The following is a 25570-nucleotide window of genomic DNA, read 5'->3' as shown; positions in this document are numbered from 1 at the left end:
AGGTATGAGTTTTTAAATATATATTTATATATTTATATATTTATATTCTTTTAAAAAGCGTTTAGTCCTTTGGTCCCTATTTCCTAAGGAATGATGCATGTAAATTATCCTGGATTCTCCACTTTTCTCCTTTTCTTCTTGTTTTCTTCTTCGATCCAGAGCTTGCCCTGTCACAGAGCACAACACCTGTGTAGGCACAAAAACCAAAATGGCAGCAGGCTGGTGTGTGTGTTTGTGTGTTATTTGTGTGTGTGTGCGCACACGCATGAGTTTGCTTCAGTTCTTGTGTTGGCATTTGCACTTATTTATACATGTACAAAGTTTTTTTTTCTTTTTTTTTTCTTTAAGTGTAGCATTTTTGAAATGTGTATGTTTGGTTTGTTTTCTGTGTGTTTATCTATATCCTGTGTCAGTATGCATGCTTTGAGCATAATGAGTCTATAAAGGTTTTTTTTTCCATCATGTCTAAAAAACAGCAGCAAAAAGTTGGTCTCTGCAAAAAATCTTCTTCCACAGACGCCAAAGCAAAAGAGGAAAAAAACAGGCATTTGCGAAGAAAAACTAAAATAAATAAACAAACAAAAAAAACCCGACAACTCTGGGATCCTTCTCTCAGTCACCCAATCTTTCAGCGGCTTTCCAGGAGGATCAAGGGACCACCCTTCCTTCATGATATGTAGCAGAGCAAGAAGTCTTTGTACTTTTACTGCACTTGTGGAAATAAGGTGTTGTGGCCCTTCATCCTGTGACACACAGAGAGAGAAAGGAAGAGAAAAAGACAGGGGAGAATAAGGAGAGTGGATTCAGTGGGGCTGTGGCAAACATGCTCAGGGTTGCTGGCTCCTGGTTATCACACAGACTGACAGGCACAGCCAACAGCATGAGAAACAGACGGGGAAGAGAAAAAAAAAGAGGAGCGTGTCAATCACAACCAGAAATAAGTGGGCTAGAGGTGGGGTGGGAAATTTGTGTTTTAACCATATGGAACAGACATCTACACTGTGACAGCACTAATCCAGCGAAGGCCTAATTTAAACTGACTGCATCTCCCTGATTGGAAAAAAAAAAGTTGCCCGAGATGTTGCTGCCATTCATCTTTTTGTTAATTCATTACAAACAGGCTACGGTACAAAGGAACAAGAAGGAAACATAAAGAAAACGAAACAAGTGTGTGTGCAAGTTCTAATATTGCAATAATTAGAATCACGTAATAACTGACAGTTGTCCATTATGAAAAAGATACATATTTCAAGAACTAACCTCTAATTAGGATAGCATGAAAAACAACTCCCTTGCCTTTGTGCTGGATTGATATGCTGCACTGTTACTAAATGTGTCTGTGCTGTCGAGCTTTGGGTTGATAAAAGATCTAGTTTACAGCCTATCATCCCTAATATGTTGTGAGCTATGATGTGGGTGAAGAAAGGCTATGAAATCACAGCAAATCACTCTCTGAGAGTGAACATGAAAGGGTCTGACTTTGTGACGAGAACATGCGCCCAGACGCTCTTTGTTCTACCTTTCCATTCCTGTAAATGAGCTTGTTACCATTTCATAATAGATCTGCTTTTTAGATGGGGGAGCAGCGATTCAAACTTATTTCTAATGTGTGCCAAAGCGAGCCCGGCCATTAGCAACATAAAGCACTAACAGTCCCAATTACAGATGCCCTCTTTTATAAGCCATTCGCAATTCTCCCTATACATGTAGCTGAGTAGAAACACACAGTGGCTTTCAAATTGATCATTTTTTCCCCAAGTAAACAGCTTCTTTGAAAACATCACAACTGTTTCATGCAGTAACTTTGTCCAGTAACAAAGAATTTCTTTCTTTCTTTTTCCCTCACAAGCTTTTAGTCCTAATATTATGCCTCCGCACACCACCACCTACTCGGATGGCTCCATAAATGACACCTGGCAGTTAGGAGGCATAGTTGATGCCAGAAAAACCTTATGCCCCCTGGCGTGCCTGGCTAGACACCCCCTGAGTTCACTGGATAGACTAAGGTTGGGAGAGTCGCCTGCAGGGCTTCTGAAATAATAGGGTAGAATGTGCTCAATGAAAACTACTAACGCTTATCAGTCTTGGCCTCGAGGGTTGGAAACAAACTCACTTGCAAAGAAAGGACCTTTTCACTGTGAATTTGTATGCTGCTTTTTTGTACACATAGAGCAAAAATTGTACTACATACAAGCAGCAAAACCGAATACCTAAATTATGCGGTGCCAGAATCATACTAAAAATATAACAAGCAACAGGCAGCCACAAATAATCATTCCAGGTATTTGTATTTCATTCTATCTTTTGTACCCTACTTACACCTCTCTGTACAGTATGGTGTATGGTGGACGGATTTTGGGTACGCAGGTCTGTAGTGCTGCCAGCAGCTTTTCTATCACTGTGTAATTGGTTTGCACCCTCATAAATAAATAAATGGGAAGTGATTCTCGTGTTAGGCAAACAAAACAATCTTGCTGAAGTACTCCCTGTGCAGATGGAAGTAGACTGTCAACATTTGCCTGTGCTCTCTGTGTGAACGTTAGAGATTTAATTGGCTTCACAAACATAGGGTCATCTTGGCCATCTCTCAACTAAACAGCTGTCGAACAGAGAGAGAAATAGGTCCTTTTTGAAAATAAGTAGACTTAAAGAATAAAAGTTTTCTGGAAGAGAAAACGCTTCGTGATGTGAATGTGAAGAGATAGAGAAATCGAAAATACAGTACATCCATACACATGAACCCCACAAGAGAAAGTAAAACATCACAAGGGCACACATTACAATAGCACAAAGGGTTAAAGGCCACTTCCAATTATAATCAACCAACAAGTCAGCACGTCAGTTACAGGTACCAGCCATGAAAGGCATCGATTACTGCACTCCACAAACTGCCAATATACAATATACAGTATATATAAATATATATAAAAGTAGGGCAGAATATAAAGAGAGAGTTTAGAGATATCAATCAACGCCACGTCATGCAACGCAGTCACAGGCCCACCACATGACGTCATCCAAAAGAAAATGACACCATGGGTTCAACTTACAGCTGAGGGAACTTGGCCCCATGACAGGTGTGGGGGTGTGTGGCTATAGCGGAGAAAGGCCACCTCACACTGTGATTGGCCTTGTCAGGTTGCCAGGTTGGTAAGGGTGCAAAAGAAGGAAAGAAACAATGGGATTTTCTTTTCCTCAAGTCAGAATTCAAAGCACCCCATCTATTTGTTCCATACTCACTTATTCTGCCTGACAAATCAAATGAGGTCATTATAGTTATTACCATAAAACTGAAAAAAAGACAAGTGAAACAGAAATAACAGAGCAAATAATCTTCAGTGCAGCACAGAAAAAAGCCTCTTTGTACCTTAGTGTGGTGGTGAAATATTATTGGGTTGACAACATCTGCAGGTTAAAGGTTTGAATTGATGTTTTTATATTCACAAAGATAACCCTTACGGCAGAAATGCATATTTCAGAAACTTGTCCTGTCTACAGTAATTGGATTTGCCTTGCATTGTTTGCTATGAGGGTGGCCGTACAGTGAGTGCTTCAGGTTTTTTGCATTAAGTTTATCTTTAAGACACAGAACGCAATTTCAGAGTAGCAGGGCTCCTGAGACCAGAAAAGGAGAATGCTGTCTGATCGTGTTTTTAATTCAACTTCAAAGCAAAAATTTTCAGTGTTACAGAAAAAAGGCCTTCTGAAGTTATCTACATATTGAAGTTTTTACCTATAAGGAACACACACATGCACACACAGAAAATCATCATTCAAGTTTCATCAAAGTTTTTCATCATAATAATGCATTAGGGTTGGAATTTAGAAAATTAAACAGTTGAACTTTACTTACTTTAGGCCCAACAAGCCAACGTACTCTCTCCTGCTATAAATAATGCTTGTGTAATAATTTAAAAGAAAATACCTAGAAAATATACACTTTGTTTTTATCCGCCATGATTTTTAGGAATCTATTAACCTAACTGCTCAAATTGACTTAAAAAAAGTTATTTATTTCTTTAATATTTCAATGGATCATTTATTATTGGTCTGTCTATTGGTTTAAAACAACCAAAGTCGTGTAATTACATAAGCAAAACACAAAGATGGCGCAACGACAGAGGAATACATTGAAAAAACACGTACGCACACATACTGATTAAGTGACAGAATGTCATTATGGTAAATGTGTTTGCTTGGAGCCATTCTGAAAATATTTCAATGACCGTCATGTCATTCAGTGCTGTTGTATTTTCCATTTGCTCCTAAATCAAATTCACTCACTCCTTTTCTCTTCTTATGGTATCTTCTTAATTAGTGAGGATAGCTCTATTCAAATTATATCAGAGAACTGATAAAGGGAGCTGTATCAGTATAGGATACCACCTTCTATGAATGCTTTTAATAGAATAGAATAGAATACCAGAATAGAATACATGCCTGTGTAACTGTACTACAAACCCTTCCAGGCAATTGGTTTACAATGTATTTATATTGTCTTTTCACTGACAACTGTAGTTTGTATTAGATAGGCAATAATTAATTGGATTATGTGAGAGTAGGGATGCACCATTCTAACTTATTCCAGGTACAATAGGTATCACCCAATACAGCACTCCGATAGCAGTGTTAAAATAAAGAACTTCCCCCTAATTTTTTTTTAATTAAAATGTAACAAATAAATGCATGTCATTTTTTAGGTTCCTCAATGTTATATAAGCTCTCATGTTAGTAACTATTGCAATTCTGCTGAAAAGGGGAATAATGAACACAGACTAATAGAGGACTGAATTGAACAGATGAGCCTCAGAGATCTGCTTGTTGTGACTAATGCCTGATCCAGACTTTCACTCAGGATTGGCCCAGTACCCAATTTAAATATCAGATCGATGCATCCCTATATGTTACAATGGAGAATTATTCTATTGACGCATGTTGCTACCTTAAGCAATCTGTATTTTTATTGATTTTTATTGAAGCTCTCACATTTTAAGGTACCTAATAGGGAGCTGTTGACAGAAGATTTCTTGCGGCAGATACACTAAGGTCCATAAGTGTTTAGATAGTGGCAAGATTTTTTTTTATTTTGCCTCTATACTCAAACACAGTGGAGCTAACATCAAACAATGAGGTGTGTTTTCAAAACAAACTAACATATTTTTTAATAAAAGTATTGTTTTCAATACTTGGATGACTGGCTGAATTCTAAAACCTGGACATGATCAAATTCTGTGTTTCCTCTTTGAGATGCTCTGCCAGGCCTTCATTAATTTTAATGTCCTTTTTTTCACTTCCAGTGACAATGACGCTCTAGACCTTTTATTGAGAGTTCAAGCTACCAAGTGGAAGTTCAGCACTTATAATCAACTACACAAATACTTAATTTTTCATGCAATAGCAGGAGAATAGGCCTCATCTGGCCAAGTGTTTGTCAATCAGCTGTCTTTTGAGCCTTTGAAATTGGGGGACTATATAAAAGAATGTCATAACAGTGTTACTATGCATGCAACTATGCATCCGTGTTGTTGTGGAAGCATTAAAAATGACATTTCCATGTATGTTAATTTTATAATAAAATATACAACTCTATTTTCACTTCATAAAACATCTCTATAACCCTTGGTTACAACTAAATAGTTACAATAGTGCAGGATTAAGCTAAAAAACAAAAACAATATCTTAGATTAATAATTGTTTATAAGTACAAGTCTTTGAGTGAGCAAAGGCTTTTACATTATGGCTGTCCCATATATCCTGATTGTATGAATCACTGATATCTATGGATATATAGAAAGGCCAGTTTTCTGTATCCATTAACACTGAACACAGTGTTGCATTCTAGTGCACCGAATGCAGCATTCCAGAGGAAGCCACAAATACTGATAAATATTGAGCACAAACATTTAAACATGCTACACTTACTCTTAATGCTCATTAGATGTCTGAATTGACTGTATAATTGTGGATCTTCTAATTTTTTTTTCTTTGATAAAGGATCAGCTTGTATATTGCCAAACAGCTGACATAGGTCTAATGCTATTTGAGGAGATAAATTATTGCTTTTGGAAATTTGTTGCTAAACAACTTGTATCGATTTCCAGTGGAGTATCCAGTAGACAGGTAATTATGCACAGCTAGGTATTGATGATGTCATTTATTTGCCCTAAAGCATCCTGCAGGTCCAAGTTAGACTAGACTAGACTCCCAGAAGTAGACATAAAATAAATCTGTGCAGCAGGGAAACCTGGCAGAACTCACCAGAGGTTTTTGTGAAAAGGTCCTGTAAAATCTAGAAACATTGACACTTCTTGATTATCTTGATTATAGAACTACGTTTTTCTGACTGTAAGTAGTTGACACATTTTGTGGACTAATTTGTCTGGCATATAGATGACTCTGTAAATTTCAGTATTTTATTCAATGATGGGATTTTTATTTGGTGGAATAACGGAAGGTTGAGTTTCTTTTTGCGCATCTCACTACAATAACCTCCCTGTAAAAAGCAGCCCGCACTTTCACATTTTTTAATATTTGAAATGAGCAGAGAAATTCATAAAAACAAGCTTGGGAAATGTTATTGTGTAGCTCATTTCATTACATTCTCAGTTAATACTCAAATGCAGTTCTTTATTTATACCAATTTTTATTCATTTCTGCATTTCTGCATTGAAAGTATACAGTATTACTTTATAGTTGCTCAGATAATAAATTTGAATTTTAGGAGCAATCAACATTTTCATTAGAAGTTACAATGAGATTTGTGGGAGTAAGTTCACAAACATTCTAGTCTTCTGTATTGTGTCCTATGTACTGCACTGATAATATTGTAAATTCAATTCATTTCAATTTTGTATAGCGCCAAATCACAACAGGAGTTACCTCAAGGCGCATCCATACCTTTTTCAAGTGAAGTAAAACGCTTTAGAATGGCATGGGGCATTATAGCATGGGTGTTACTGTACCTGGGTATGGATAGCAGACGAGTCAGTAAGGTCGGTTGGCATCTTTTGGCCGCTTTAGCTGCACCTTCAGCCTCTTCATGCCTATCTGAAAGCCATTCATGGCCTGGATAGCGGCTTGAGCACTGGATGGGTTATCAAAACTCACAAAGCCTGGGACAAGTACACAGAACAGGAGAGAGATGGGGGCAGAAAATGGGAAAATGAAAAAAGAAGGAAGGAAGAAAGAAGAATAGGGAATATGAGAGAGAGACATGAAAAAGAGAAAGGGATCGGTTAAGGAACAAAGAGGAAGACAGGTGAGATGAAAGAAGCAAGAGAAGGAAAAAAAATACCCTTTTTAACTCCCAACAATGGCAAAACAATAGGTCTTTGTTTTCGCTTTTCAGGCGATTAATTGAAAATCTCCGAATTAAAAAAAAAGATTAAACAAAATACCAGAAAGGCTAATAACATAATAACACAGATATAAAAAAAAGCAAAGGAGTACCATTAGAAACTGGGTGTTCAACTTGGACAGAGAACAAAAAAAGAAAAAAAAAAGGTGTTCAGAGATATGAAAGAGAGAAAAGGAGTCTCGTATTATGTGTAGCACAAATGTTACGCCTGTAAAAGTAAGCTGTGTGTTGAGCCATACTACAAACTACACCAGTGGTGTGTGTGTGTGTGTATACATATTTTCATGTATGTGACTGCATCTAAGTAAAGAGCAAAGGGCATGGGGGACGTGACGAGATGCTAGGAGCAGGGTGTATAGGACGGAGGTGCCTGCTGCTCTGAGTTATCACCTGGGTGTCGAGGCGGAATGAGCCCACAGCTTTCCACACTGGGACTCCTTGCCTGGTCTTATCAGACACCTATGTGATTGACGGCCGGAATTTTCCGCCTGCCAACTGATTTGATCACACTGCTATGGGTCCAATTTAATTTGGGGGGAGAGGGCAGGCTTTTGTCAGTACGGGTGAGATAAGGCTGCTGCTTTTACAAACCCTTTAAACAAACTGAGCAGGGAAGGGCCTGTCAGTTGGTAGTGATCCCCCTCCCAATCCTACAAACACATCCATGCCTACACTATCCCTGGCTTTAATGAATCTCCATACCTCACATTTACATCCACATGCCAAATAGGTGATAGGATTCTAGGGGTCAAAGTAAAGTATAAAAGGACAAAGACTACCCTGCAAACTCTTGAATTCGGGCACATAAAATAAACAAAGAGAATACAATATTTGAGTGTGCTCCATTTAAACTGTTTTCTTGAGGTTGATGTTTCATTCCTGTGATGTGGCATGGAGTGTGTGTTGCTGTACAACTCAATACCCCAAACACTTCTACCGCTTGAAGTACAGCTCTTCCCACAACCATCCATATCAGCAGAATGCTGCAAACTTTGTAATGTTATACATTTCTAATAAAAACACACACTGAGGAGCAATAGGGAAAATCTAAGTCAAGGGGCCAGGTTGAACAGATTAGATTACTGCAGAAGTCTTACATTACCCCTCTACCCCCCCACCCCACCCTCCACCCACCCACCCAAAATACTGAGATGACCAGAAGACTCACACGCAGTAGTGGCGTGCAGTATGCAGTAATGATTTTTTTGTACAATGACTTTATTTGCTTATTTGCTGTGGTGATTAGTTTATGTTCTTAAGTACTGACCAAATATCTATATGTCCTTTTGCTGAACATATAACATAGCTGTTTATGGATGTAAATGTACTATATGTGCACTATTGAAACAATCAACAAACATGCAGAGGGAACTCGTCTTGATTTAAAAATAGAAAAGAGGTACTAAAAGGCGAAATAAAATGGCAAAAAACAAACGTGTAGAAAGGGTAAGATGTTTTCAAGTGTTCTCTAGGTTAGCTGCATCTTCGTGTGTCTATTTTTGCACCGTATTTAACGTGCTTCCTGTGCGTATGTGTTACGCCATTCTGAGTAGACCTTTTTGAAATGTATTTTTTAAGCTAATTCCACCTAATTCCACTTAACAAGGTAAGCTTTGATCACTTTTTAAAAGTCAATAGCGAGTGAATGAATGCAGAGGATTAAGACCAATTTTGTATCAGAGCCCAGGGTTAAATCAAACATAATAATAACCATAATAATAATATAGTTCTTCATCAGTGAATATCTAAGGAGTTTACAGATTAACCTTAATATATGTTTTATTAATTTCTGAGACTCAATAATTCATTAATGATTAAAAAAAGCTTGGTAAAATTATGTATTTTATAGTTAACAATTATACAAAATTACATTACACAAGACTGCACATGCAACTGTAGCATGCATCTTTTGCGATTTCTTGTCATCTTATTGTTTTAATTGTAATGATGTGAAATATTCTATCTCACCTGCACAAGTGTTTAATATCACTCCACATCACATATTGATATCCACTTTTCATACTGCAAATAAATGCACTAAACTAAATAGACTAAATTTACAGTTATAAATCCCTTACGAGTATACTGTTCCAGGTTACATCCTTTAGAAGTAAGCATATTCTTTGAGTGTGCCTCCAGTGACCTCCTTTTTTATCACATTCAAATTCTCAAGCCTCTCTGTAAACACTTGGGTAAGAGAACGATATGTGATTATCTTCTCACAATATGCCAAAACAAAAAAATGAGGGAACACATGCATACATATGGTATTTCTGTTCATTTGCTTACAAGTAGCCTTCTGCCCTGACGAGCACTTGGAGAGGAAAAAAACAAAAAAAAACCCAGAAAAAACCCCTCGGCTAACTAAATGTCATCTTACAGACTGCTTTATTTAAATGTTACATATATAAATAATTAGCCTGCCAAAATTTGAATACACACCACAGTGCTCTGGACATTTTCTGTTTAATTAACAGTAAGGTCACCTAGTTTAGATGAGCGCTTCTTATTTGGTAGCCACTGTAATTGTGCTTTGCATAATTAGATAGCTAAGTATATTTTCTTCTTCATTCAATAGACACTTCATCAGACAATCCATCTATTCACTGTGATACAGCTGTGTACAGTGTGTAGATGCACATATAATGTATTTACAAATGTCTGCATTTCCAACCATTAACCACACTATCGAGACTAAACTCACACATTTTTAAGATGAAGTGTTCCAAGTTCTTAGATGCATAATAACTTATCTCCCCTAATGCACAGCATCTTCTGCCTAATTTGTTAATGTCCTACAAAAGAGCCTTGGGGCTCCTGCTATAAAAAGGAGGGAGAAATTACTTTTTAAAAAAGCCACAAAAGAATCATGGGTTAAATTGACATTTTTCAGCTAAAATCTTAATTACTTGCTATGAAAAATAAGCTGGGGAGGCTGATGAAGTTGCCGCCCCTTTGTCCTTCTCCCTTGTTGACTGACAGATAGTGATAGTGAGAGGCATATGTTTATAGGAGAAGACACACAGGGAGCTAGCCTAACAAAGAGGGAGAGATGAGAAAAGAGAGGAAAGAGGAGGAAGCCTCACAGACATGCCATGGTGAAGTGAAACTGAAAGAAAGCCAATGCTGGAAATCTCTCTCTCTCTCTGTCTCTCTTGCTCTCTTTCTCTCTCTCTCTTTCCCTGTCTCCTGAGTGCTGCTGTCCAACTGAATCAACAGCAAGGCCCACACCAGTCTATTATTATCTCTTTAAGCCCATGGATTCCACCTGCACCGCCTCCACCCTGATGAACTGGTTTGCTGTGTGGGAGGCGAGAGAAGAGCAAGGGAGGGGTGGCGTGATGCTGCTGGGTTGCCCGGCTGGAGGATTGTGGGAGTCTGGGAAAATGCTTTTCTCTTGGGTAAAGGAGGCTTGGAATTGTAGAAAGGGGAAATAGATACTAATTGTCTCAGTAATGGTGTGATAGAGAGGGTGATGAGTATTGTTGTGATCAACAGTGTGATGGATACATGTGTGAATGAAATGCCAGCTGTGGAGAGACACTTGGGTCAGTGGCTAGTTCACCATTCTAGTGAGGTTTTGGCTTTTCCATTACTAAGACCACTATCTTTTTATGTCTGTGTGGTAGACTCAGGGAGCACTGTTCCTTGATCTCCCTCTGTGCTCCCCTGTGCAGTGGCATGTAACGCCACTTTTAAAATGTTAATTGCAGCTTGATTAGTTCAGACAGTGGGAATAAAAGCAAAAGCAAACACTAATTGCAGGGAAGTAACAAGAGACATGAGAATATTACCAAACACAGCCACCTTGCAACGTTCATTTCATTGGATCGCTGGATTTCTTTTTCCTTCTCTTCATAGGTGATTTTTGACTCACCGAAACATTTGCTCTGATTAGTCGCTCGGTCCACAAAGACTTTGGCGGAGATGACGTTGCCAAAAGGTAGGAACATTTGCATGAGCTCAGCGTCTCCAAACTCCTGGGGCAGGTGATAAATAAACAGGTTGCAACCTTCTGGCCCTGGTGATGAGAGAAAGACAACAGAAGGGTTATGTGGGAGTGTAATGTGCCCGGTGAGAGAAAGACTGACCATAATAACATGGGTGGAAAAAAATAACTATAAGGCAGTCTTGACAATAATCCAGTAATGCAGGAACCTTGGAAGCACTGCACTCTGTTTATTTTATCGGTGGCACAAATATTGGTTTTGTTAAACCTGGTTATTGTGGCATTTGCGGCGTACACAAAGCCTAATCCCATTTTGTCTAGTGTTATAAGGTCAAACTGTATGTTCAGCTTGTTTTTGTGGTTTCCATTTGAATCTTTCTAAGAGCCCCATTTCATACAATAACAGTATAAAGAGGGGACACTTCACTAAATCAGATTATAACTGTTAAATCTGACTTTTGTGTGAGTACATGTGCTGACAATTGCAACACACAGACAGGTAGAAGCAGAAATAGGAGAATGAAAAGAAAAGAAAATAGCTAGATTTAACAACATAACCCAAAATAAGTTGAATGGAAGTAAAAGACTGAGACAGCTATACTGGGAAAAGTGAAGCACTGAGACACGGAAAAACAGAGAAGAGACAGAACACACATTAAGACATAAGCCAAGTTTTTGCCCCAATTACTGTGTGACAGTAGGACTGTCTTCCAATCTCTCTCCATCCTTCACACTCATCCAACCAGCTGCCACATATTGTACAGGCCAATCTGGATAAAGGAAGGAATGAACTGGAAAGAGAGTGAGAGAGTGAGCCATGGACACATAGAAAGAAAGAGAAATGTGATGGACTCAGGGACAGTAAGCTTGCAGCTGGCTGCCTGGCTAGGTTTCTTCCCTGTCTCATTGCTCAGGGTGATAGCATGACGAGATGAGACTTGGTCTGGTGAGAAGGCTGATAAGAGGGCTGCAGTGGTGGCTGGCTGCAGTGCTACTATGCCTCGTTGAGATAGAGAACACACACGCTCATATTGGTTGACAGAGTGAGAATTTTTTTAAGCAGTTATACACTGTATCTCAGTTCTCTCTGTACAGATTTAGGTGCTTCACATATTGTTCACATTAAATTCTTACTTGCTTGAAAAGCTTTTTGTTTGAAAGAATAAAATACTGGTGCATGAGAACTTCTTTCACTTTCGCCTTACAAATATAATCCCCTGTTGTTTTTTGTTATAATCAACTTCAGTATGCTACTGCATGAGCATGTAACTAATGAATCTTTATGTTATGAAGAATACACTTAAACATTAAGGACTTTTTTTATGCTTTAGCACTACGAAGTGAAGATTAATTACACAATGCACCGACTAGAGAATAATGGCACCATCAGGATTTACACTAGTTTCATACGAGCCTGGCTCTTACTCTGCCATTCTTTCTAGCACTAGGTACAAAATCTCCTCCGAAAGTAAAGGTTAACTGTGCACAAAACAGGAAGGCGACAGCACATTTATTTTACCCAGAACAATTGAAGTATCTCTACCTGGCAACAAAAAAACAGCCAAGTTGTCTGAAGGTGGCAAAGTAGGTATATAGAGAGGGATATAGGAAGCGTAAACTTGACATTCACTTGATAGAGAGAGCTATGGGACTTTAGTTGGTAATATTTTGGCTAGATCAGTGGGTAACAAAACATGCCCGATTATTAGCTTAAGAAAAATGAGTGTTTTAAAATAGAGAGCAAATATTTGTGACAGCAGCACACAGTGTAGGAGAACTTCAGTAGGTGGTGGTGTGTCTGTGCCTTGGTGTCTATGTTGTTCTTCATGTCCAAAGTATAAGATGATGATAAAGAGGAACATGACAGTCTCCTGTGGTGATCTAATACTCCTTAGTACTGTCTTATACACAGTTTCTAAAGGTTCACATTCCAAGGATGCCTAATAAAGTACTCCATGATCCAAGACACCAGAGTACCATCAGAATGTGTGACAATCACCTAGGTGTTTGAATGGTGGATTAGGTATATGATGGAGAAGTTGGGGGTGTCCAGTAAAGACCTAACTAGTGCCTTCATGATGCTATATAAATAAAATGCTATAACCTGTCACCACTGACATCCAAGGGCCATAAATTTGAGGTGTGGTTGCTTCTGGGTTACTGGCCATCAGTGTTTTCATTTTGAAACTATTGGTAAAACAACTGGGACATGGAGTCATGGACATGTTGATGTTTCCATCTACTGTTTGATGGCTAGGCATGTAACCAGTCACTGTCCTCATGCCTCTCCAGACCTCCCTGGTGTCAGTCTGCTTGTCCCTTTTCAGGTTCGGGGGAGTAGTGATGTAAAATAAGCAATGGCTTCAATTGACGTTACTTAAAGCATTATTGTTTAGGCTGAACAATAGAAGTTAGTCGTCATTTCACACAGATGTTTTGCACACCATTGGTAGTTAAAGATGCATTTAGTGTTACGTAGGTACCAGGTGTTTAGATAAATATGTGGAACTAATCGATATCATGTTGGTAATACTGAAAATCAATGATATTTCCAGAGAAACATATACCACAAAACAAACAACTTTAACTGGACTTAGCTTTGGCATTGCCTTCTGACTCCCATTAAGGATCTCAGTTATAAATTTTAGATTTCTTCTCGTTTTTGACCTTTTAAATTCAAATTTTAATTTTGTCGGATTGATACACCAAACTCTGGAAAATAAAACAAAACAACAACAACAAAAAATCTCTTTTTTTTGAATAATAAAGAATTAGTTGTATACTGTGGTTCAAATTTGAGGCATTTTTATTTATCCTTGTGATTGATTTAACAGCAGTGTAACAGTGTGTTGACATGACATATATCACTGTCAGTGTGTTTTGCAATACTGTATTAAAATACAATACTGGGGTGCCTAACAGGCTAGTGTTGATATTGCTGGATAAAATTATAATTTTGAATTTTGAAGGACTATTACTGTTGACATACCACACACACAGCTAGACTGAATCCAAATTGCTAGCCTTCAGTGGAAGGTTGAAGCTGAAGTTTGACTCTGCCTGTGTATTCAGGTTTAAATGTATCTTGTTAAATGGAAGGGCTGCAGACTGTGGCAGTGGCCTGAGACAGGCTGGGACACCAGCCAAAACCCACAGGAGACCAGAACTCAGACAGGCCACCGGCTAAACCGAGAAGAGCTGTGTGATAGTGTGCCTATGAGTCTGGCTGTCTGTATTTGCATTAATGTGACTTCTATGATTCTTGCTAATTATTAAAATGTTCAAATGCATCACTGGGAGATGTTAAGTAATTGCCTTAACGATTCTATGTTTCTTCTATACTGTGGAATTATGCCAGCATGCGACTTGTGTGGATAAGTATGCGTGCATTCATTTGTATAGTTCTCCACAGTAACCCTGTCATGCACACACACTAGTGACAAAATTTGTACATAAACTAACTTTTCCTCCAGGCAATGCTGGAAACACTCAGTTTCACGTCCATATATTGATTATTCATACCACTCTACGCTGTCTCATACAATCATATAGATGAATAATTGAGACTGACAAATGGTGCCAAAAAGAGTGATTTACCGCCACAGTATATCCTATACTTTATTATATCTGATGCTGTGCCATAAGAACGAACACTACACTAGGAATGGTAATAAATGATTATGCATGCAGCTAATTAATCTGATGAATATTTATAACCACTTAAACACATTGTAATGGACTGATTAAGCAGTCCAGCACTGCGAGTTTGAATTAGTGCAGTTTTTGAATAATGACAGAGTAACTTTCCATCTCACTGCTAATGTTCTTCTCTTTAAATGGGGAGCCTTTTTCTCATATTTTCCCCAGCCAGCTTTTTCCCTCCCTCGCTAATTCAAAGCAGCGCAGCTACATTAGAATGGAACATGGCAATTATCACCTTTTATCTTGGGTGGGCGCGCTTGCTCGCTCTTACCTTCCCTCTGTTGCTGGGGAATGATGGTTGGTTGCTGGGGGAACGCTTGGCTGATTGGCGCATAGGCGGCAGGGTAGGCTGCTGTTGCAAAGGGAGAACCAGAGTGGAGTTTTTCACATCTCCATTTTCATATTTGACACAACAAAACTCAAATCATTATTCCATTGTTCATTTGTGTCCTCTAGACATTGCATAAATAAATTGCATGATGACTGGGAGCCTGGGCTCATTTGGCTGGCAGATCACTTCACAAAGAGAATGGTAAAAGGGGAAGTTCAACTAAGCAGACACATAAAGAAAGGGAGTAAGACTAACACCATGTTAATGAGAGCTGATGTCATGCACAAAGCAGTGCTCACGACAGGTCTGTGTCATCTCTCATGCAAGAGGCTTATGGCAGGTTAAAAATCTCAGCTCTTGGTGTACTTTTAGAATTAGGGTTTTTGTGTGGGTGTATATCAAGTCAATTAAAAATCTTTTTGCAGTTCTAATGTAATGTAGCCTAATCCAAGAGGAAACTGGCAAGTCATCTGGCAATCGCTACCTGTCATGTGCCTGCTGATGTGACAAACCGAACGGGAGAGGGAAGAGGCAAAGGGACAGATGGAGGAAGTGAGGGAGTAGTGGAGGTAGGAGAGACAGCTCACCTGCGTAGTGCTGGACGCCAGCATAAGCCTGTTGGAGAGGGTCGGTCACTGTTGGACTCTGTGCTGCACAGAGACGAAAAGAAAGACAGACAACAAAGAGCAAAATTAAAGTAAATGAGAGAAAGAGAGGATAGATACCGGTCAAGACGGACATACAGACAAAGAGAAATAGAGAGAATGTTAAACAGCATGACAGAAATTGTGGTTAGTTGCAGAGAACCATCGGGGGGTAAGATCACACAGGGAATGAGAGAAATTTGGGTTGTCATGTCTTTCAGTTCTTCAAAATGCCTGTTCGTCCCAGATGTTTGCATCAAATATTAACTACATGCCAAACAAACCACTTTGTAGTTCATTACAATTGCAGCTGCCTTTGCATAATGCAAAAGTGGAGAGTGAATGTCTGTCAATTTTTCAGGAATCAGTCCAAGGCAACATTAAGAAGCTGAGAACAGACTGAGACATATCAAATTAGCCATAATTGACTGATGGATGAACTGATGGATTCATCATGATACTGGGCTGGCTTCTCAGAAATCTGTCAAAGATACTGTTGATTGACCCTCAAGCCTTAAATGCTTGAATTCAGTTGAAAAAAATATCATCAGAAAGTGAAGTTTAAAAGAGCCTTTTGAACTTTTAGTATTACATGAACTAATATAAGTTGTCACAACTGACAACTTGCATTGTAGCTCAAGTATCCACCAACATGAATATGTTTTTCTGTGGTAAATCTGGTGAGCTGCTCAAGGACTTTAAGAAAATTCCAAAATTGTGGCTAACCACAATTTTGAGCAAAAACTGAATGCTCCAAACTTATAACAAAATTTGGTTGATGAGTGAAAGGTAGAGAATTTCACTGGCACGGCTAAATAAGACAACATCTGGTTAAAAAGAGTATATATAAGTGGATATATCTATTAGTAGATATCTGTTTAAGAGATATTTCTGTTGTTTCAAAAATGCAAATACACACACAGAAGTTGCTTGGTTTGAATTTTATCTGAGGTGTGTCCTTTTACTTTTCAACCAATCGTCAACCAGTAACTGTTAACATTGTTTAGATGTTTAGGCAAATTATTTTTCAGCTGTTGCTGGGTGAATGTACAACAGAAGCATAATAAAAAGATAACACACTGTCAGTGCTAACAGCTAACAGTGTCCAGGCCCACAGAACAGACTCTAGATATAAGCTAGATATTCTCACCTGGGTAAGGGTGAATACCATTGGTGTAAATGGGCTCGGATGTGGGCTGCCCATTGCTTTGAGGTGGGAGGGCACTGAATCCATTGACCCCAATAGGAGTGGCTATGCTGGGCACGGCTGTGGCAGAGATGCCTGGGGGTGTGCTGGTGCCTGCAAATAGATACAGAGTCATTATGAAAACTGCAGGGTGTAGGCTTCACATGCTACAAGCTTAAAATTTGGTTCAAGAAAAGTATATTCTTGTAGTGAAAAATACATGTTCTCACCTGTACTACAATATAACATGCATCTAATGGGCACAGATGTGTATATTTTGACCCATCATACAGGTGTACTTTAATATTGTACAAATGGCTACTTATTTTGCATGAACTAAAGACATAGGTACCAAAGTCAGTCAAAGTAGCAAATTAATTAAAGCTGGTTCTTTCACTTACCACTGCAATACAATAAAAAAATAACATAAAAACATTTAGATTGTGAAATGTTAAATGTTGTTCTTCTGTTGGTGCAACTGATTCACTCACAAAACAAGGTACAGTAATGTGCAGTTTACTCCATAAGTATTTGGAGAATTAAACAATTTTTGCCCTTTGGCCGCAGTGGAGTTTAGAAAAAACAAGCAAGATATGATTGAAGATATTACTGCACACTTTCACCTTCTTTCCATGGTCTCTGACAGTGGACTCATCTCTATGCTTTTGCTACTAGACCTGAGTGCAGTTTTGATACCATGGAACACAATATTTTACAACAAAGATTAGAACATGCTGAAGGTATTAAAGGTAGTGGTTTGGTGGTTTGAATCATAGAGGAGTATTCCTTAAACACTAAGGTTAATATAGAGTTCCACAGGGTTCTGTGTTGGGACCAGTTCTATTTATACTATATATAATTCCGGTTGTGAATTTTATTCGAAGGTATAGCATATGTTTTTGTTGTTCAGCAGATGATACTCAACTTTGTCTATCAATGAAGCCGCATAACACACACCAATTTGTTAAACTGAAAGAATGTCTTAAAGACATAAAGTCCTGGATGACCTCTAATTTGCTGCTTCAAATTCAGATAAATCAAAAGTTGTTGTACTTGGCCCTAAAAGAAAAATGGTATCTAACCAGGTATTTACTCTGAATGGCATTACCTTGTCTACAATAATACTGTGAGGACTCTTGGAGTCTTTATGTCCTTCAAACTACATATTAAAAAATATATAGGACTCTTTCTTGCATTTGTACAATGTCTCTAAAATTAGAAGCATCCTGGGTTCATGCTCTTCTAAATGTTTTCTGACAAAGTCTAATCTGGTCTTCTTGTTCATGAGTGTCAACAGTGGTTGATAAAGGTGTCTCTTTATTGTAGACTTAATTATATGGCTCCTTCTTTAAGAGTGTTCCTGACTTTACAAGATGTTGTGAGTGTTTTCCTTCATCAAAGAAGGTTTGGTTTGGTTTGAGTGTGAATTCAGTTTTGAATTAAAAAAAAAAAAGCACTCATGTCTAGATGCACGCTCAATCATCCAGGTAGGAAATCCCAGAAAGTTGTTTCTGTTTATGTGGACTTTGCGTTTCAGTGGGAGAAAATGCAACATTTCCCACTGAAAAAACAATGTCCAGATGAATCACCCTTCTGGGAATGTACCAGACTGTTGATTTGGCCACTCCTAAAGTTTTGCTGTCTCTATTAGTTTGTTTTGGGAGTTTTTCAGATTAGTGAGTTTTCCTTCAATTGCAATGTCCCTTTGGACTTTATTTTTGGATTTCTAGTAAACAGTTGCCAAAAGCAACGTTAAAACTTGGACTCAATCACAGATCTTTCATCTGCGTAATTTGTCATAGAAAAACAAGGAAACATTCTCACCTGGCCACGAAACCGCTTGTTATTCAATTATCCACTTACATTTGAGCCTTTGGAAATGGGGGGCTTTGCATACAGAATGGCTGTAATTCATAAACAGTAATTTAACAATATTTTAATACAAATTCAAATTTGTATTAAAGCTGAAATTCTGTATTTCACTGACATCTTGTTATTTTGATTTGTGTACAGATGCAAAAAGACAAAAACTGTTATTGTCCAGATACATATAAACCTGACAGTCTACTGGATGTAGAGACCTGTGTCTTTTTTTCATACCAACTTTCCTCCTTGCGATGATATTCCAAGTTTGTCACCTTGTCGGTGCATTTTTATGCTGATGGATTTTTATTATTTTTCTTATCTAGGTGAAGGGCATTTAAGTCATGTAGGATTATGTTTTATAGGCATTACCTGGAATATGTAGGCCTTGTGGATTACAAATGCCAGGTACAGTGTCAAGCCACTTTATTTAATACATTTGCAATGACCCTGTCTTCAGGCGGCCTGCCTACTTAGTGTCGAGCCATCAAAGCTCCTCATGACAAGGGCCAAAATGATAGTTCAGACTGGGGTCCAGGATTATCTCACACAAATCTTTGCTCTTATATTGTATAAGCCAAGGACTCTGCATCCAAAGTCATCGGATTGGCTGAGTTCCCAGAAAACACTGTCATAGAGACACAGAAGGAAGGAGTGACAGACAGAAAGAGAATGAAAGAGAGATAATGTGAGAGAAGAGGAGAGAGAGACTCTATAATGTGGCTGCCAATGAGTGTAAAGGAATGCTGTACATCTTCTCCCATCATGCCTCACTCAGTCCAAGGCTCTTCTTCCTTTAATTCAACAATGACAGTGTCTGCCTTAACCCAGAAAATGGGGCCTACATCTTAAAAAATGTAACAAGGGCAAAACCAGAAAGGCCTTGAATGAATATATTACTACTGCTTCTATAATTCTTGCTAATGATGAAAATGTTCCAGGGCAGGAGTGAAAAATGAAAAGAGAAGTCCTGAATGGCTGTATGTGCGTGCTTTTGCACATGCCTCTGCTCATGTACCCTTACCAGCTAATAGTGTGTGTGTTAATGTATACCTGAGGAAGGTGTCATGGGAGTAGCCACCAGGCCGTTGACATTGAAAGCTGCCATTTGCTGCATTTGTGCGGCAGCGATGGCTGCCATAGGGTTCAGGTAGGACCCTTGTGTTGCTGCCATCAGGGCTGCTTGCTGTTGCATCATCTGCTGTAGGATTAAAGAGCAGTGGGGAGAGGGCGAATGGTGGGAGGGATGGAAGGAAGGACAGAAAAGGAAAGTAGGGTGAAATAGCCGCAGGATCAGAGCATGTTTACTCTCACATCTCTGTTTGCTTGGCCAATGCCTTGTTCTTGAACAGAGTGGTTTGTGTTGCCCTGCAGCTTTGCTTCCCAGCTCCTGTAAAACTGCATTGGCCTTGTGCTTATACAAAAACAAAAGGGTATGTGGTGAAATGAGTTTGAGAATATGTATTTGTATATGTACCGTATACGTATAAGTGTATAAGGGACAACAGTGGCAGAGTTAGAGGAAAGATAGTGAGTGGGCGATTCTCACCTGTCAGGGTGAGCTGTTAGCTACTGTGTGAGTGTAAAATCTCACAGACTCCTAACTCAGGCTGTGACTTTCATGTGTGAATATGAAATGGGGGTGGGAAGGGCTGACGAGAAAGGGGTGGGGTGGGGGGAATCAATGTGGGATGTTAGTAATAACGTGCACCTCTGTCTGGGTAAAAAGAAATGTGTAAGAAGATGAAAATGTTAAAAAGGCAGGCTCGCATTTGCAGTCTAGATTCACAGGCCGAGTCAGGCCGAGTCAATGCGGGAATGAAAAATGAATATGTATGCAAGTAAAACAGTGTAGTGCTGGGCATATGTGATTAACAGCTTCCCTGGACAAATAAAGGGATAAAAAGACACAATATAAAAAGCAGCGCTGGATTTTTTCTTAAGCCACTTTAATTTGGGATTCTTAACAGTCATTTGATAGTGTAAATCACTTAAGGAACCATTCACTGGGAGTGCCACATGCCTAGTGGGAGAGAGTGTGAGTTCAAACCTCAAATCACAACAGTTTTTGTTTTCTTTTTTTTAAAGCTCACCGTCTCCTCCCCCGCCGGGCTGAGACTTACAGCATGAGAGTAGGCGCCATAGGCCCCAAACTGGATGGTCATGGGACTGAAGATGCCGAGCTGGCCTGCCATCTGGTGCATTCTGCGCAGGGTTCTCTCCTTATCAGTGTCTGCAAATTTGACCACCAGGCTCGACGAGGCACCCTAAAGGGGAAATTTACAAGGTTGATTAAATAGTCAACTTTGAAATTAAAAATACTTTTGTAGCTATGCTTTGATTTTTTTACATTTTATTTTGGTATGCCCCCTATTGTTAGCCAAAACTCACTGTATAAATGTTATAAATTCATGATGAACTTGAAAAGACAAAAAGAACTGCATATTTTATATAACTACAACAGTTCAAGAAGTCATTGAACTGCTGTTGCTTTTAATTTGCTTTACCTGGAACAGTTTAAATATGATCTGGGAACATCTGGCAACCCTTAAAAACAAAGTTTTCAATCCCATATATTGCATTTTCATATTTCATGATACTTTTTTAACAGTATTTGTTTCCCATGGGGAAATGCCTATAAAAATAAAAAGTACATTTTAATGAATGTCTGAACCTTTTTTTAATTAAAACACGAGTGTGGATTCCCCGTGTGAAACAAGAGAAACGGTGTTAATCGTGCAACTCATTTCTGTCATTTAATGTCCAGTGCACATCATAATCAAACCTTTAAGAACTCATATCTCTCAACCAAGGAGGCCACTGGAATTAAAAATGCCTCTCCTATGACTGCAGTCATTTAGCTGTCAGCATTAAATGGAAAAGAATAGTGAGTGATATTTGCTTTTGTGAACTTTCTAACTCTGCTGTATACACTGAGAGTGAACTGTGATCCTAACCAGATCCCACAGGAGTCCCAGTCCCCCACTGGTGAAGCTCCACTGAATACAGCACCGGGTAATTAGGTCTGACAAAAGCCTTCGGCATGTGGAGGGCGAAGTATTGACTAATGGCTCTGCCTTATGGCAGATATAGTTCTGTATTGATGTCCACGCTCCTGAGTTTGCATCCAATTAAATCATTTGAGAAACAGAGACCAGAGTCAGTTCCTCATGCGACACTCAGGCAAGAAGAGAGAGAGAGAGACTGGGGAGGGGGGGTATGTCAGGCAAAGAAAACAGCCACACACACTGTCAAGAGGACTAGTCTCCTATTTAATTACAGGCAGTGCATGCTGGGAAAGAGCATGGAGCACCACCAGGACAGAAGGACAGAGACAGCCAGGGGGCAGTCAGGATATGATTAGTAAGATCATAAAAGCAAAGACACGGCGAGAAAAGGACTCCATAATCACAACTTGGATTCATCTTTCACAAAATGTCTCATCCTGACAGGGTCAGTACAAATTTGGGCTTTGATTTAAATTTCCATATTTCTTGAGGTATAGAAATCAAAAATGTGAGCTGCATAGGACACACAAAGATAAGGGTGATCAGGGTGAGTGATGCTGCATACACCCGTTTCTTGTAACTTTTTGTATCATATACTGAAGTTGACAAAGGTAGACCAAACTGTTCTAAAGGTTCAAATTTAAGCTTAAGGTACCATTTACAAAAGGAATGTTTCCAAAACAGAGCTATACCAACAGATAATCATAGAAATAAACAAAATTCCATCTCGTGTAGGTGAAGTTTGCAACTATATAGTGCAAAAGTGTTTATCTTGCTGTAGTTGCACTTTACTCCATGCTATTTCAAAGCAATTCATACAAAAAGTGTGTCCTATTTTTGTAAGTGCCTCATGAAATTTTAAACAGTAACAGATAAGCGATAGTGCCATTGAGAGGGCAGTTTGCCAGGGTTTTCACATGCTTTCTTTGGTCAGTTATGACTGCTGAAATAAATCTTGCATAATATGAAGTTCATATATTTATCCAGCCTACACGCAACATTTATTATTGATTTTGTGCAATTCCCTAAAGTCAGTCACCGTTTTCTTAAACGCTATCCTCCCCTCGGCACTATTTCTTGCCTTTGTAAGTCTATAATTTTCTGTATAAAATATAAATAATATGTACTGTAAATATCTATTTAGGAAATGCAAAATGAAATAAGTTCTTTTCTTGTTTGTTTTCTTTGCAAACTATTTGAGGATGTTAACATTTTCCTATAAACATTGTACAAACACATCCAGGAGAAAATGTTGGCTCCAGCTAACTGTGAGAAAGAGGCTGGAATGGTGGAAGGAATCAGCATGGACCCCAGGGACAGTACATCTCAGATGGGATCCTATCAGAGCCAGCCAGCACCCTACCTCAGGCCAGAGGAGACCCATCTGGTGTTTCTCCCTCGATGCCATTTCAATTAGTTAAATCAATACGCCGACATGGCGGCGTTAACGGCACAGTTTTTCCCTTTCTAATTGCATTTCATTCCACCTTCTGACCTTTTTCTGTTCTTTCTCAACTTTGTGGGCCAATTGAAGGGACTGGGCTGTTGGATTTAATGAGGCTGGCACTGAGCAAACATCTTCCTCGAGCGTTGTTGCTAAAGTTTGCCCACAGCACAGGGGCTTGGCATTTAGATTACATTCATTTTCTGCTTTGTGTATCTGTGTATTCTTATATTCATTTAATACCTCATGAAGAATGCATTGTGATCATCGGGACTGCGAAAGCCCGAGGCTCCCTGTACTCACTGCGCCGTGACTCAAGATGAGGCGAGTTTGGCCTGGTCTCGTTTCACCCAGCACAGTGTTTTGCTGTAGACGACAGCACGGGAGGAGAACCACTCTGCAACGTCTGCAGAGTCTGTGCATAGTCTTGGCACTAGCATTAAAGCAGTACAACAGCCTCTGCAGGTGTTGTCATTCTGCCTCTCATGTCAGAGCCAAGCATGGCCGACTTTCATAGTATGAAAGCAAAAAAAAAATCTTACCCTCACCTCTGAACAGGAGAATTACATATCCTCACATCTCAAGGAGACTAGATCCAAGATCTAATCAGAAAGGCAGATTTCAGTGTGATCCCTCTAACAGATTAAGAGTGTCTGTCTACATGAAGAAAGAATAGTATCTGGCCAGGTAATGAAGGAACAGGTGGTGGCAAGCAACAAGCACTGGATGCAAAGCAGCTACTCCTCACTGGTTGCAGAAAATCACAAGCTGACAAACAAACAGAATAATAACCTCGACCAGCATGACTCCTTTACCTGGAAAGAAAATGAATTTTCCAAATTTGATAAGGGCCAACAGGGAGCCTTCACTTTTGACAGGTACAACTAAGGAATTTGTCACAGGTTCAAAAACTAATCTAATTTCTTGAACAATGCACTTGACTTGTGAAAATCTCCTATATTGGATTTTGTATAGGCCACAAAATGTGTAGATGGAAAAATACACAATGGTAATTGAGGGATTAGAATACAACTACACCGGTGAAATCGCATAATGCTTTTATCTCTGCATTATTGTGATACAAAGACACCGGTGTTAAGTGTCTACAAAAAGGGAAAAAGACGCATATCGTCAATCCTTTACAGACACTTGAAAACAACAATAATAACAATGCAGTATAAAAACATTTTCAATAAAGGGAAAACTGGAATTTCAAAAAGCATCGTAATGATTGGCCACTAACTCACTAAGAACCATTTTTTCTTCACATTATTCACTAATTTTGAATAATAAGTAAGACTTTCACAGTTGTCTCAGCTTTCTAAACTTGTAGCTGACTCAAAATTATGAATTGTGTATGTAAAAAAATATCAGTAAAAATAAGTAAAAACGCTAAAAGAAGTTTGTTTGGTAATTGGATGAATCTCTGTGGGCTTTATTTTCCACTCTCTGAACCCTACTGCATATGATGGGGAGACTGTCACTTATCACCAGTGGATGATGGTGTGTTGGTCTGCCATAAATTTCTACTGTATATGGATGGAAAGGTATGCACATTTTGTCCATAAATAACAAGTTTTACCTTCCATTTGTAAGGAGCACAAAACAAAACTGCACCAAATGTGGTACAGAATGTCAGTTACAAGGGTTTTTGTAGTTGATTCATGTTTCAAGCTTTCTGTGTCGCAGTGACAGTGTTTTCTGGCTTGGTCTTATCTCTCATTAATCCAGAACTACATTATATTATCATACACATGCACACTCTTGTTTCTGCCAACAGCACCAAGCTCCACAGGTTCTGTCAGCCACACTGTGATACCAAACATGACAATGTCTGCAATTTGCTGGGTGTTGTTTGCCTGCCCCTGGCTTTGCCATTTGAAGTTTTGCCACCTGTGTCTCTGCAGCCTTATAGTAATTCAACAGCTGAACCGACGAGAATGCCAGTTCTGTGCTCAGTCATATTTTAACTTAATTTTGGAAGCACCTGCAATCAATGAACATCAATTAAAGCTATGATCCGATCTATCGGCAGATGCCCTTAGGTGACATCCCTTGCCCTTAAGCTTCATTAAAGCCATTTGTT

At 38.9% G+C, this 25570-nt stretch overlaps 1 protein-coding gene across 1 annotated transcript in view; it reads right to left on the bottom strand.

Moving 5' to 3' along the window:
- Positions 1 to 639: 639 nt before the first annotated feature.
- Positions 640 to 25570, bottom strand: part of celf6 (CUGBP Elav-like family member 6) — a 140927-nt gene continuing 115996 nt past the window's right edge. The window contains exons 6-13 of the mRNA XM_039611078.1: positions 21126 to 21299; positions 20086 to 20233; positions 17134 to 17283; positions 15927 to 15989; positions 15280 to 15360; positions 11235 to 11378; positions 6963 to 7112; positions 640 to 743 (exon numbers count right to left, since the gene is read on the bottom strand). Coding sequence (XP_039467012.1) covers positions 6985 to 7112; positions 11235 to 11378; positions 15280 to 15360; positions 15927 to 15989; positions 17134 to 17283; positions 20086 to 20233; positions 21126 to 21299 — 888 coding nt within the window. The 3' untranslated portion in view covers positions 640 to 743; positions 6963 to 6984. The remainder of the gene's footprint in view (positions 744 to 6962; positions 7113 to 11234; positions 11379 to 15279; positions 15361 to 15926; positions 15990 to 17133; positions 17284 to 20085; positions 20234 to 21125; positions 21300 to 25570) is intronic.

This window comes from Oreochromis aureus, linkage group 1 (genome assembly GCF_013358895.1).
Source record: "Oreochromis aureus strain Israel breed Guangdong linkage group 1, ZZ_aureus, whole genome shotgun sequence".
Taxonomy (NCBI): domain Eukaryota; kingdom Metazoa; phylum Chordata; class Actinopteri; order Cichliformes; family Cichlidae; genus Oreochromis; species Oreochromis aureus.
Note: the sequence above shows the minus strand (reverse complement) of the source record. Positions and strands in the feature narration are given on the sequence as shown.